General features: G+C 37.9%; 1 protein-coding gene across 2 annotated transcripts in view; it reads left to right on the top strand.

Annotated features, from left to right (window-relative positions):
* Positions 1–5857: 5857 nt before the first annotated feature.
* The window catches only part of pard3aa (par-3 family cell polarity regulator alpha, a), a 415020-nt gene continuing 407833 nt past the window's right edge, over positions 5858–13044 (top strand). The window contains exon 1 of one of the 2 annotated variants that reach the window (XM_052542320.1): positions 5858–6187. In XM_052542320.1, coding sequence (XP_052398280.1) covers positions 6068–6187 — 120 coding nt within the window. In that variant the 5' untranslated portion in view covers positions 5858–6067. The remainder of the gene's footprint in view (positions 6188–13044) is intronic. The other variant, XM_052542319.1, reaches the window with a different exon arrangement.

Below are 13044 nucleotides of genomic sequence, written 5' to 3'. Positions count from 1 at the left end.
CTTTTAGTAAAAAGACTTGACTTCATCATCAGTAATTATTAAAGGTGAACCAATAATTATTATTTATTATTTTTTTGTTTTAACATTTTTCTAATGGTGTGTGGGTAAGATCGTGTTTAAGAGTATTAAATTAAATAAATGAGTAAATTACTTACAAATTATAGTCTGTTACTGATTAAAAATTACATAATGAAAAGTCAATTTTTGGTAATTATTCTGATTACTTTTGACCTAGATTGTTTATAGATTTAAATGTCATTATTGTTTTTGTTTTTTGAAAGCAAAAACAAGACAAAGTCAAATAAAACATTCAATTCTTTATACATTACTTCAGGGTTTACCAAACTGTTTTATTTGTTTACCTGCAACTTCAGAGAACAGGTGAATGTGTTGTTAAATTATTGAAATATTAACTTTAAATATCAGGGGGGCTTTAGGTTTATACAGATGCTGGTCATACAATTAAAACATCACCAAAAAGTTGATTTATTTCACTAATTCCATTCAAAAAGTGAAACTTGTATATTATGTCCATAAATTACACACAGACTGATATATTTCCAATGTTTATTTCTTTTTATTTTGATGATGATAACTGACAACTAAGGAAAATACAAAATTCAGTATCTCAGAAAATTAGAATATTGTGAAAAGGTTCAATATTGAAGACACCTGGTGCCACACTCTAATCAGCTAATCAACTCAAAACACCTGCAAAGCCTTTAAATGGTCTCTCAGTCTAGTTCTGTAGGACACACAATCATGGGGAAGACTGCTGACCTGACAGTTGTCCAAAAGACGACCATTGACACCTTGCACAAGGAGGACAAGACACAAAAGGTCATTGCAAAAGAGGCTGGCTGATCACAGAGCTCTGTGTCCAAGCACATTAATAGAGAGGAGAAGGAAAGGAAAAGATGTGATAGAAAAAAGTGTACAAGCAATAGGGATAACTGCACCCTGGAGAGGATTGTGAAACAAAACCCATTCAAAAATGTGGGGGAGATTCACAAAGAGTGGACTGCAGCTGGAGCCAGTGCTTCAAGAATCACTACACACACATGTATACAAGACAGTTTCAGCTTCACATTCCTTGTGTCAAGCCACTTTTGAACAACAGACAGCGTCAGAAGAGTCTTGATTCAAAAAGGATTGGACTGCTGCTGAGTGGTCCACAGTTTTGTTCTCTGATGAAAGTAAACTTAACATTTCCTTTGGAAATCAGGGTCCCAGAGTCTGGAAGAAGAGAGGAGAGGCACACAATCCTCGTTGCTTGAGGTCTTGTGTAAAGTTTCCACAGTCAGTGATGGTTTGGGGTGTCATGTTATCTGCTGGTGTTGGTCCACTGTGTTCTCTGAGGTCAAAGGTCAACACAGCCGTATACCAGGAAGTTTTAGAGCACTTCATGTTTCCTGCTGCTGCCCAACTTTATGGAGATGCAGATTTCAGATTGCAGACTTGGCCCCAGCACACAGTGCCAAAGCTTCCAGTACCTGTTTAAGGACCATGGTATACCTGTTCTTAATTGGCCTGCAACCTCGCCTGACCTTAACCCCATAGAAAATCTATGGTGTATTGTGAAGAGGAAGATGCGATATGCCAGACCCAAGAATGAAGAAGAGCTGAAGGCCACTTCATTCACAAGTTCATTCACAGTGTATTAACTAACGTTAACAAGCACAACTTTTGATTTTAATAATGCATTAGTAAATGTTGATATTAACATTTAACAGTATGAAACTTTTTTCTGATTATGAGCATTTTTAAATCTAATCTAATTTCAAATGCTACATATTTGGAATATGATTACGTAATCCATCACATGTAATCAGGTACCCAGCACTGTTTATGACTCATAATTATAAGAGAATCCCTGGATTTTCTTTGAGACCTAGTGTCCGAGTTGGAAGCATGTCACAGATGCAGCGTCTATTATATTTATTGTTTGATTTAGATTTTTTATATATGCATATGCAGTGAAAGTAGCTATGTTGTGTGTATAAAATAAGATTTTACGATTGTGATTTATAACGATTCAGTTTACAGCACCTTCCTTATTTGAATAAAAACAAAAGGAAAAACACGCTTGATGTACATTTAAAAAAAAAAAAAAATTAGAAAAGTTGCATCACCATCTTACTCTAACCAAAGTGTTTTGAATGCAAATCTCTTGCTATATTTCTCATACTACTCTTCAGACATACTGCTCTGTATGGTTTTGCGATGCAATAATAGTCCATATGGTATTGCTGAATGTTATACTGACATGAGTAGGTCGAGCATTACACAAACGTGTGTTAGGTGTCATGAGTAGAGTACTGCAATGACGATAATCAAACTTTCAGTGAAAATACTTCAAAGTTGTCTGAAGCTTCATGGAGGTGACAAAGTCATGTGACCATGGTGTAGTGTATCATGTTTAGCTTTTAACTGGTTGTATTTAGGAAACCATAGCACCAAAAATCACCATAGGAGGGTGAATAAAATAAAATAGCAGAATAAAATAACTTCTTATGCTACTGATAGGACTGTGTTCGTCTCGTGTGAGTGTAGACCACTCTAAAGATTTGCTGAAACTCATTCTTTACAGGTAACTTTAATACTACAGACGACATGACTTGGTTGCACCGAGGACTGCAGGTTTCTGTGGGTTGTGTGCTATATTGGGATTCTTTGTGATCACTCTCAGCCTCTTCTAGCTGAGGATTCGCTCCTAACGAAGCCCACATGGAGGTTCCTGATCAAATCAACATGTCTGCAATATGTGTGTGTGTGTGTGTGTGTGTGTCATCAGCAAAACATGTCTGTACAGTATACATCATCTTACGTAAACCTGACATTTTGCAGATTCACAGATGTCAAGTCACTGGATGCCACACGGAGTAATAAATCATCATTACGAATGAAAAGCACACACTTCAAGACAAAGCATCTTTTCCCACCACAAGGGGGCGTTATGCTTTATAAAAAGCAGAAGCAATAAGTAAGGAGTCTTTAAAAATAATGATTCTTTTTAAATGAAATCCCTGTCTCAGTGGTGCACTATGTCTAAACACTGAACATGCATCTAGAAACATGTTTGTTTGTGGCACAATCCAGCAGAAATCCATCAGTCCAGATGTTTGTCTCCATGAAATATGTATGTCATTTGCTGCAACTCTGTCCAGTGTCTTCACCTTGAAAGGAAAGAAACAAACCTCTGTGTTTTTGCTAATATACGCTGAGCGGTTTTAAGATTTGTGTCTCATTTTAAAGGTTTTGTAACAATGAAAAACTAACAAAGTTCTAACTGAAGCAAATTTCTGCTTACTTCTGACAGGTGGCAGAAATTATTTTGTTTCCTTTGGAAAACCGTTGTCTTCAAGCAGTTGTTTGGGATTCTTAATGGCTCAAGTTGATCATCTCCATCATCAAGGCCAGCTATACTAGCATGGTCAAGCTAGAAATCTAATACTGCTACACGTCATCTCATCTACAATCCCACAGGAAATGTCCCTGATAAGCTCGAGATAAAGCAGACCCTCATAAATAAAGTGTTTTTAAATGATTGATTGACACGTTCATCATTAACAATCTGTAGGCAACTCTTTAACGTTAAGGTTCTTTATTGGCACAAGAAATTTTAACACCCATTGAATCTCTCCACTGCACCGAAGCTTCTGTAAGGAGTTTAAGATTATTAAAAATGCCCAAACACTTCTCACTGTGAACGGTACTTTTCGGAGGCAACTCAAAATGGATCTTCTTTGACATTGTGGCATTATTTTTCTTTATAGAGATGTGGATACATCTCATTTACTTGCAGATCTTCAATGTTCTGTCTAAGTGTTGAAGCGTTATCCACTGATGAAGTCAAGAGAAATGTCAAAATTAAGGTATTTTTTTTTTTTTTTTTTTTTACCTGACGTCCCATTTTTGCCATTTTAACTGTTGGAGTAAAGCACATACACTCTTAAAAACAAAGTTGTACACAGGTGTTTTTGCAGCATTGCCATCAGAGGTGGGTAGTAACGAGTTACATTTACTTCGTTACATTTACTTGAGTAATTTTTCGGGGTAACGAATACTTTTCGGAGTATATTTAAAGATGGGTACTTTATACTCTTACTTGAGTACATTTTTTGGGAAAAATCTGTACTTTTACTTCGTTACTGTGGGCGACGCCCCTCTCGTTACTTTATCTTAATGCAATAAATGTTATAAATGCTTCAGTTTATTCCAAACGCGCCGTCTACTTTTCTCTGGACAATGAGCGATGCCCATTCGCGAATGATTCATTCTTTTGAGTCAACTCTGTTCAAAGGCTTGATCAAACCAATTGGCAAACGAGTGAATTGGTTCATGAATCAGTTTGATTGAGTCGTTCAGTTCCATGCTGCACGCGCTGAGTTCTAAAGCGGTTCACTCAGAGTTGTAACGTTTAAGAATATTAGCAGCGCTGAAAACGGGGCTATGGAACTGCACTGAATTGAAAGCAAATCTGCAAAGGCTATTCTTTGCTTGCGATGGAGATCCTTATTAGATGAACGCGTGTGCTGTCTACTGTTTAACAGGTAATAACTTGGGCTACATTCGATTACAGTACACGATACCACTGTGACATTAGTTTGTTGTACGTGTGTGGCTTATAACAGGTTGAATGCAGCTTCCAAAAGACAAAGAATAGCCGATTAAGATTTTATTAATTGTAATACAATCACACCAGTGCGAGTACGTTCAGTGAGTCATATCATCAGCTGCTAAATTCAGATCTGTGATCGCTTGCTGGCGCTGAGCCAGAGACAGACGTGTTTTTACAGCGCTGCGCATTATAACCAATCACACACGATTCTGTTGAGCTTTTGAATGCAATGGCCAATCAGAGGTGTTCCGATGAGTCATCGCTGAAATCCCGGTGCTTCCTTCACTCGCTCACTGAATGGAGACCTCTTTCTGCCGAATTCTCTCGTCAGAAACAACAAAGTGCAGATATGTGTACGAATCTATAATTAAGATATTGATTTCACAGTGTTAACAGTGTCAGTGATTTTAATGGTAGTTTCTGAGAGTGAATGAAATCTAGACTGTCAGTGAAAATTATGTTTAATAATGTAAATGTTATTTGCTCTCTTTCTGAACAATGAAAGATTAGTAGCAATATTTATATCACATTAACTTTCAATGTTAAATTCACATTTAAAATAAAGTCAGTCGTATTAAAAATATGTTATGGCATGATACCTATATTTGTTACTTAAATAAAGGGTTTTATAATAAATTACATAAATTGGATTAAAGGCTGATGAAATATATACATTTATACACACACACATACATTACATACATTTTTTGTCTATATATCTATATAAAAAAAGGCTCCGTATATATGACCCAAAGTAACTAGTAACTAACTACTTGAGTAGATTTTTTATCCGATACTCTTTTACTCTTACTCAAGTAACTATTCAAGACTAGTACTTTTACTTTTACTTGAGTAAATATTTCTAGAATTACTTTTACTTTTACTTGAGTAAAGTTTTTGGGTACTCTACCCACCTCTGATTGCCATGGAAGAACCATTTTTTCTCCCATTGAAGAACACTTAAAAATCTAAAGAGATTTTTCCTACTGTATGTAACCTTTAATGCAATGGAAAGTTTCCATAGATGTTCAATACCAATAAGGAACCTTTATTTTAAGTTTTCTGGTTGCTAAAAATTTGGAGTAGTGGTGTATAATTGAATATAGCCTAAGCTAGTATGCCTAAGTGAATAATAATGCTAGTAACTCCTGGAGCAGGCGGGATGCACGCGTTAAACAGCAGTGAGTCAGTGCTGTGGGAAGAAGCCCAGCCCACGTCACTTCTCCCGCGAGACGAGCACACACACACACACACACACACACACACACACACACACACACACACACTCGAGCAGGTGCTCCAGTCCTACCTGAGGAGCTCAACATGAGGATCTATCCCGCTTCTGACCTGCACGGATACTATGTTCCCATGGCTTACTGATTTTTTCCTGAAGAGTTGCACACTTCACGCGCTTCCCCGCGGAGTTTTTGGGAATATCGGGCGAATATGAAAGTGACAGTGTGTTTTGGAAGGATCCGGGTGGTCGTTCCCTGTGGGGATGGGAATATCAAAATACACAGTCTTATTCAGCAAGCGACAATGAGATATAAAAAAGCCATCGCTAAGGTAAGTCGAGTGTTTTTTTGGAGAAAGGCTGCGTGTTAACTCCACTGCTGCTCTCTCAACATGGCGCTTATTTCTGGAGAAAGAACGAAAGAAAGATAGACAGGAGAGAGAGAGAACAGGGAAGACGAGACCGTCGGTATTCCCGATTCGGTCCGATGGAGATGTTTGTTCATGGATTCGCGTGTGTTACGTCACGACGGCTTGTTTGTTACAATTGTTGCAACTTCGGCGCGGTTCGAAACTCCTTCCGAGAGGATTGATAGAACGCTCGTGTGACACAGTAAAATGCATTCCAGTGTTCGCAAGTAAACAGGGAGTGTAGGAAGAGCTTCAGATGGAGGGCGAGGACTGCACACTTCCGTGGAAATCAGCTCAAGCTGAAGCCTGGATCCACACATGCAGCCTACTCCGTGTTTCTCACACATGACTTGACTATTTCCTCTTAAACAATCAAGATGAATAGTGCTTTCTATATATTTCTCAGTGTTTTATAATGGGTTGTGTGGCTCCCTGGTTAATGGTTATGGATAGGTTGTAGGTCTAAGCTGTTCAAAGTGTTATGTGACAGGGGAAAACTTGGACATTTGGTGTTTTCCAGGTCTGGAAGTCATAAAAGTCATACAATGTTCAATTCAATTAAGTCCACGTTTATTTGTATAGCAATATAGAAAATTAAAGTTTCTACATTATATTTAGTAATAGCTTATCAGTGGTGACCATCAAGTTGATGTCCAAATGGCACAAATGTTCAGTTTTAAAAAATCATGCAGTTAGTTAATGACATGCATTTAAACAAACGGTGAACTCTGTTAACAGCAAGGATTATATGTTGCAATCAAACCTATAGAAATCACAAGACCATCATCTGAGGACCACTGAGGGGTAGGCATCCTCTCTTCTTAGGTGTTCTAGATCCAGACTGAAGTTTGTGTAATTCCTAGTTACCTCCGGATGCCCAAATAGAGAAAAGTTAGTGTAGCTGCTATTCAAACCAAGCTAAAAATTATAATGTGTTCAAACAAAGCAAATAATGGTAATGTGCATTTGGTCAGATATAACTGGAGTACAAGGTATTGAGATACATTATGCAAATGATTGGGTAAAAAGATGTGTCTTTAATCTAGATTTAAACAGAGAGAGTGTGTCTGAACTCCAAACATTATCAGGAAGGCTATTCCAGAGTTTGGGAGCCAAATGCAAAAAAGCTCTACTTCCTTTAGTGGACTTTGCTATCCTAAAAATGACCAGAGTTTTGCCACCTTAGGGAGTGTGATGGACTGCATTGTGATAGAAGACTAATAGCTACACAGTAACTAAACCATTTAGGGCCTTATAAGTAAGTAGTAATATTTTGTAACTAATACGGAACTTTATAGGTAGCCAGTGTAGAGATTGTAAAATTGGGCACATTTTCCATATTTTTGGACCACCTGTAGCTTGTTTATTGAAGATGCAGGACAACCAGCTAGCAGTGCATTACAATAGTCCAGTCTAGAGGTCATGAAGGGACCAAGGGGCAACATGTATATTGAAAATAGCAGAGGGCCTAAGACAGATCCTTGTAGCACTCCATACTTTACTGATAATTGAGATGATTCCCTGTTTAAATAAACAAATGATTTCCATATTGATTATACAAGGGAAGTCATGGCCTAATGGTTAATGGACTAGTAATTCAAAGGTTGTGAGTTTGAGTCTCAGGCCAGCAGGAAATGTAGGTGGGGGGAGAGAATGTACAACGCTCTCTTCACTCTCAATACTAGGAGTGAGGTGCCCTTGAGCAAGGCACGAACCCCCAACTGCTCCAGGTGTGTGTTCACGGTGTATGTGTGCACTTTGGAAGGGTTAAATGCAGAGCACGAATTCTGAGTATGGGTCACCATATGTCATGTCACTTTCATAAACTAGTTCCTTGTTGGAAATTTCAACTGTGTAAGCTGGTCATTAGCTGTTATTTTGTTCCAAAAAAAAAAACATGGTAATAACAGATGTTAACTGGTTTGTTGGAGCACACCAGATACTATATCCCAAAACACAGCTACCAAACTTAAACTTGAGAGGTTGTGTAGACTAAAACTTGTTTGCAAGCCATAGGGATGTTCAGTTTATGAACACATTATTTTGTAGTGTTGTTAAAGCTTTGAAACTGTTTCTGAATGATTAGTTTCAGTCCTTATCTTATCAGTTGAAAGGTAATGGAAATTCGTTGGTCAGAATGACCCAACACATTTGGTCAGACGTTGGTCAGAAAGCCATTGAACATCTAGACAATAAACTTGAACAGTTAGCAAATATTTCCTTAGTGGTGGTCATAAAACTGAAGGGAACCTCTTTCCCACCATGAGTGCTGGCAGCTGTGCACTGGTTGTAGTATGAATGTGTAGTCACATGTTCATTTTGAATTTCTAAACTGGACAAATTAACTTCCAGGTCTGCGTTTTGTACTACATTAGATTCAGGATTTGGAGGACGAACTTAAATACATTGTTGAATTTGGCTCAAGCTTCATGTGCTTGCTTCTAAGTAATAAGATTTTCCCTCATTGTGTAGTTATTTAGAAGCTTTGAGAAACTTTTATGACTTAAGTTGCAGAACTTGGACAAAACTGAAAATTTTAGTGGAGTAGAGGAACTTGTATGCGTTCCAGCTCAGTGAGGTCGAGCTGTTTAATTATTAATATGTTGATTTTAGTCAGTAGACGTGTAGCTACAGGCTGTATTGTTGTTGTTGTAAAGGGGCATTAGATTCCTGCATGCCTTGAGTTGGCATCGGTGCTGTTATTCCTGCCCTGATCTCAATGATGTGCCATTAACATTGGCATCACGTCCAAGAACTTCTGTTCTACAGGCCTTGAATAGTTTGGTGAACCAATGCTGATATTGCCAGGATTTCTCTTTTACAGAGCGTTAATTGAGTACGGAAAAATATTAGTATTAGCTTTTTTGTTTTTTTGGCATGACAAAAGCTTTCAGTTTTTTGCAGGCACATTCGAGGCATCTTAAGGACAGTGGGTTGTATGTATGTATAGATATAAATGGTAATTTGTGTACTTTTTCCAGCTTAACCAGAGCCAATTAAATCTCATTCATAGGTACATTTGCCTTAAAAGTGTAAACTAATTAGTGTGTTTAAACATCCCTACCTGTTCAATATAACAAAGGCTCAACCAATGGTCCAAGTAGGAGGCGGGGCTGAATGTTTGGCTGACCAATGGCAGATAAAACAGAGTGTTTGGGGAAGCCTGTTTGTAAATGATCACTTTTTTCAAAGCTCAGGTTCATGGGGTATCCGGTGTAACTAGACTGTGGACTGAATGAATAATATGGTATGAAATGCAGTATTTGTTGACAAAAATGCTTTCATTTAAATGCTTATGTTCTTCACAGAATGGTCATTTTGTGAATGAAATGCATTAATGATATGCTGAATCATGAAAGAATTTGGATTAAATGTGTTTTGATCTAAACAACCCCTTTCATGAAAATTTTCGTAATTTTGTGAACGAAAAGCATTTTGTGCCATTTTTGTTCTCAAATTTCTTTTCCATTGTTTACAAAATGAACATTCCAGTTTTCACTAAAAGCATTTTCCGTGCGGTTAACCATTTGTAGACCAATGCTTTTTGTGTATTTTGTTAAAAATTATTTTTTTGTTCATGAAATGAAAGGTAAATTCACCCTGTGACTGTGCTACTTTCTGCATTTTGTCATGCATTACTGTGTTTTGTCCCAATAATTAATTCAGTTCACATAATTAGTCAGGTTATGCTTTGTGCCCCATACAGTTCAATGCTAATGATGCAGAAGTTTACACTTTCGACTCCACAAATCCATGCAGTAAAGACAGAATCAAGACTATATTTTGCAGGCAAATAATCGCATGAAGGTCACTCACTCTTACAGCAAAGTATGAAACTTAAGCTGCATCACCTTGAAGAGACCTCACTTTGCAACACAGCACTCAAAAGAAGCATGTTCTCTCTGAGTCGTTCCCTTTGCATTTTCATTCTTTTCATGATCGGGCTGTCCCTGCAGACGGCAGAGACTTGGATTCTCCATACATGGCACACACCCATGCTTGTATGAGGCACACCCTGTACCTCTGCCTCAGCAGAACGACGGCGGCGGTCTATTGATCCCAGCTTGAGAAGGTTTTCTCAGCAGAGCACACTTCATTCTGAGGACGGCTTGGCGCAGACAGTCTGGATCAGTGGTTTGCTGTGTAAGCGGGAGTGTGCATGTGATCTATAGGGAGAGCTCTTCGTCAATAGCCCTAATAAACAGGCTTTTTTCTTCAAGACCTTCAAACTTTTCCTCCTCCGCCGTAAGACTGCTGTCTGCAGCTTTTCCATTGACTTTCTCTTGAGTCGATATAAATCCAGTGTGTAGATGATTGTAGATGATCCTATGTATTTTGTCTCTTCTTTTTACTATTATGTGAAAATTGTGCCGTTTTTTAAAAATGTATTTCAACCCTGTTAATTAGAACAGGTAATTAGAAAATGTTAGTATTCAATCCTTGAGGTGAGGAATAAAGATCTGGCTCTATCTCAAGAGCCTGTCAAGAACCTACGAATGCCATTTTCTTTCTTTTGTTAAAATTATCATAAATTATAGACAGTACAATACATACACAGCACATGATGTAAATTAAGACTATCAGTTTGCTTAAAACTAGGGCTTCACGATAGGCTTGTTGCGATAGTCGGTGTTACCGGTGATACACGCTGTTTAACCCACCTACCGGTCATAGCACTTGACCACCGGCACTGTCCCCATCGTGTTGAAGTTTTAGCCTATAGCAATAAAGCACTTAATAAGATTAGTGACTATGTGCCTTCGCTGTAAAGCAGCAGGTGTCCGATTTCGTTTATCATTTGAGGAGAGTGAGGCGAGCTAACTGGCAAAGGATGGCGGAAGATCTGGTTTCAAAGCGAAATGCAAAAGCATCTATTTGGAAATATTTTGGATTCAAACCAAATGCCAACAGGGAACCTGAAAACATTAACGAGGCAACGTGTAAACTTTGCCTGATGAAAGTGGCAGCATCCGGAGGTAAAACTTCGAATTTACACGCACATCTTCAAGCACACCACAAAAAAGAAGCGGCCAAGATGGGTCCAGCGGCAAAAAATTGACCACAAAAGCCTGACACACAAACACAGCATTAGATAAGTGGTGCAGTTTTTTTTTGCACTTAAGTGTCCAGTGGTAGGCTTTATTTATGTTTTGCTGAAAAAGGCAGGCACTTTATTTAACGAATAGTGCATTTTTTTGTATAATTTCTTGTTTGATACTTGCACGATGTTTGCAGTGGTTCGTTTTGTTAATAAATGCACTTTAAAGGTGTTTCATAAGTGCTTTTGTTTAGTTTTTGCATGGTGTGTTAAGTTATTATTCATTTTGCAATAAAGATGTGTGTAATACAAGCGAGTGTCTTATTGTTTTGTGTATTTTTATGAAGAATAAAATAAATTAACCCATGATTAATTCAAACAAATGCTACTGAATTGCCGCTTATTAAAGTGAAAATAAATTGAGATGTGTGCACGTCTGCACGACCGCATTTTCGGCCACCCGAAATCCCCGACACGCAACCCCGGTGACACCGGGATTACCGTTTTTTTTACACGTCGATTAACCGGTGGAAAAAATCCGTCATCGCAACATCCCTACTTCACGATTAATTGCATGCATCTGAAAGCAGGTGATGGACATTTACTACTAATCACAGAAACGGCTTTACTGACGAGACATGCATGACAATTGCATGCGATTAATCGTGCAGCCCTAGTTAAAACATTTAATTGCACATAATAGGTTAAATTATATTACACAAATTATTAGGTTGCACATTTTATCACACATTTCTTGTGATGATACTGATTTGTAAGTTAGTAGTTTCTTCAGACTGAGATGAATTAACAGCTTCTAGACTATTCTTGAAACGTACATATTGCCTGTAAAACAGAGGTGCCGTAACACTAATTGAAAATAGCTACTAATTGTGACTTGACTGCTCAGGGTTGAAACATTTGCATTGCTTTTTTTTAACTTTGCAAGCCCCTTTTGCTCTCAAATAACAGCAGCACATGTGACCGGTCAGACATCAGCCCCGCTGCTTCATCCTGCAGAGTCAGACGAGTGTAATTAAGCACAGGTCCACACAAAACCATACATTGTGTTTATGAGTCCCGCAGGCATCTGGATGCCTATATTACCAAGAGGGAAATGCAATAATTGCAGACAAACTTTGACCTTCAGATCGGAAATCCTTCCTTTAAAGGCTTCTTTGTAGTGGGACCTTTATGTCTGAAATAACCTGTGCCTTATAATTCATTGTAAAATGGCTCAGAAAAGTGAAGTTAGATCTCAGATGATTTTGTTTTCATATGCAATGACATTTTTAAAGACTTAAGCATCCAAATGCATTTTAAAGCCACTTTATTTGTCATTGTTGTGACGTTCTGTAGAAGCAAACCATCTGAAAATAACGGGAGCTCATTTTGCCTGTAGGAACATGTACGAAGGAGGTACAGTATGCCTATAAGAGGAGGTGTTTATTATGTTGAATGACTAATAAATGGACTATAACCTTTCATCTGTTTTTAAGGAGCACATTACACACACTCGTACATAAAGCCAAGACAGAACAGTCTGCGAGATCACGTCTTCGAAGAAGTTTATTTCTGTATATTGTTACGCAAGTAAAACCAAACATGCTGAGACTAGAAGTAACTTAAAAGTGGACTGGAATGATAGAAGCATTGCTGTTTAATCCTCCAGAACCTGCTGTTTATTATTTATCTCACAAATCTGACTAATCTTTTTATTTTTTTATTTTGCACAGTTGAGTTT

Source organism: Carassius gibelio, chromosome A24 (assembly GCF_023724105.1).
Source record: "Carassius gibelio isolate Cgi1373 ecotype wild population from Czech Republic chromosome A24, carGib1.2-hapl.c, whole genome shotgun sequence".
In the NCBI taxonomy this organism is placed as follows: Eukaryota; Metazoa; Chordata; class Actinopteri; order Cypriniformes; family Cyprinidae; genus Carassius; species Carassius gibelio.
Note: the sequence above shows the minus strand (reverse complement) of the source record. Positions and strands in the feature narration are given on the sequence as shown.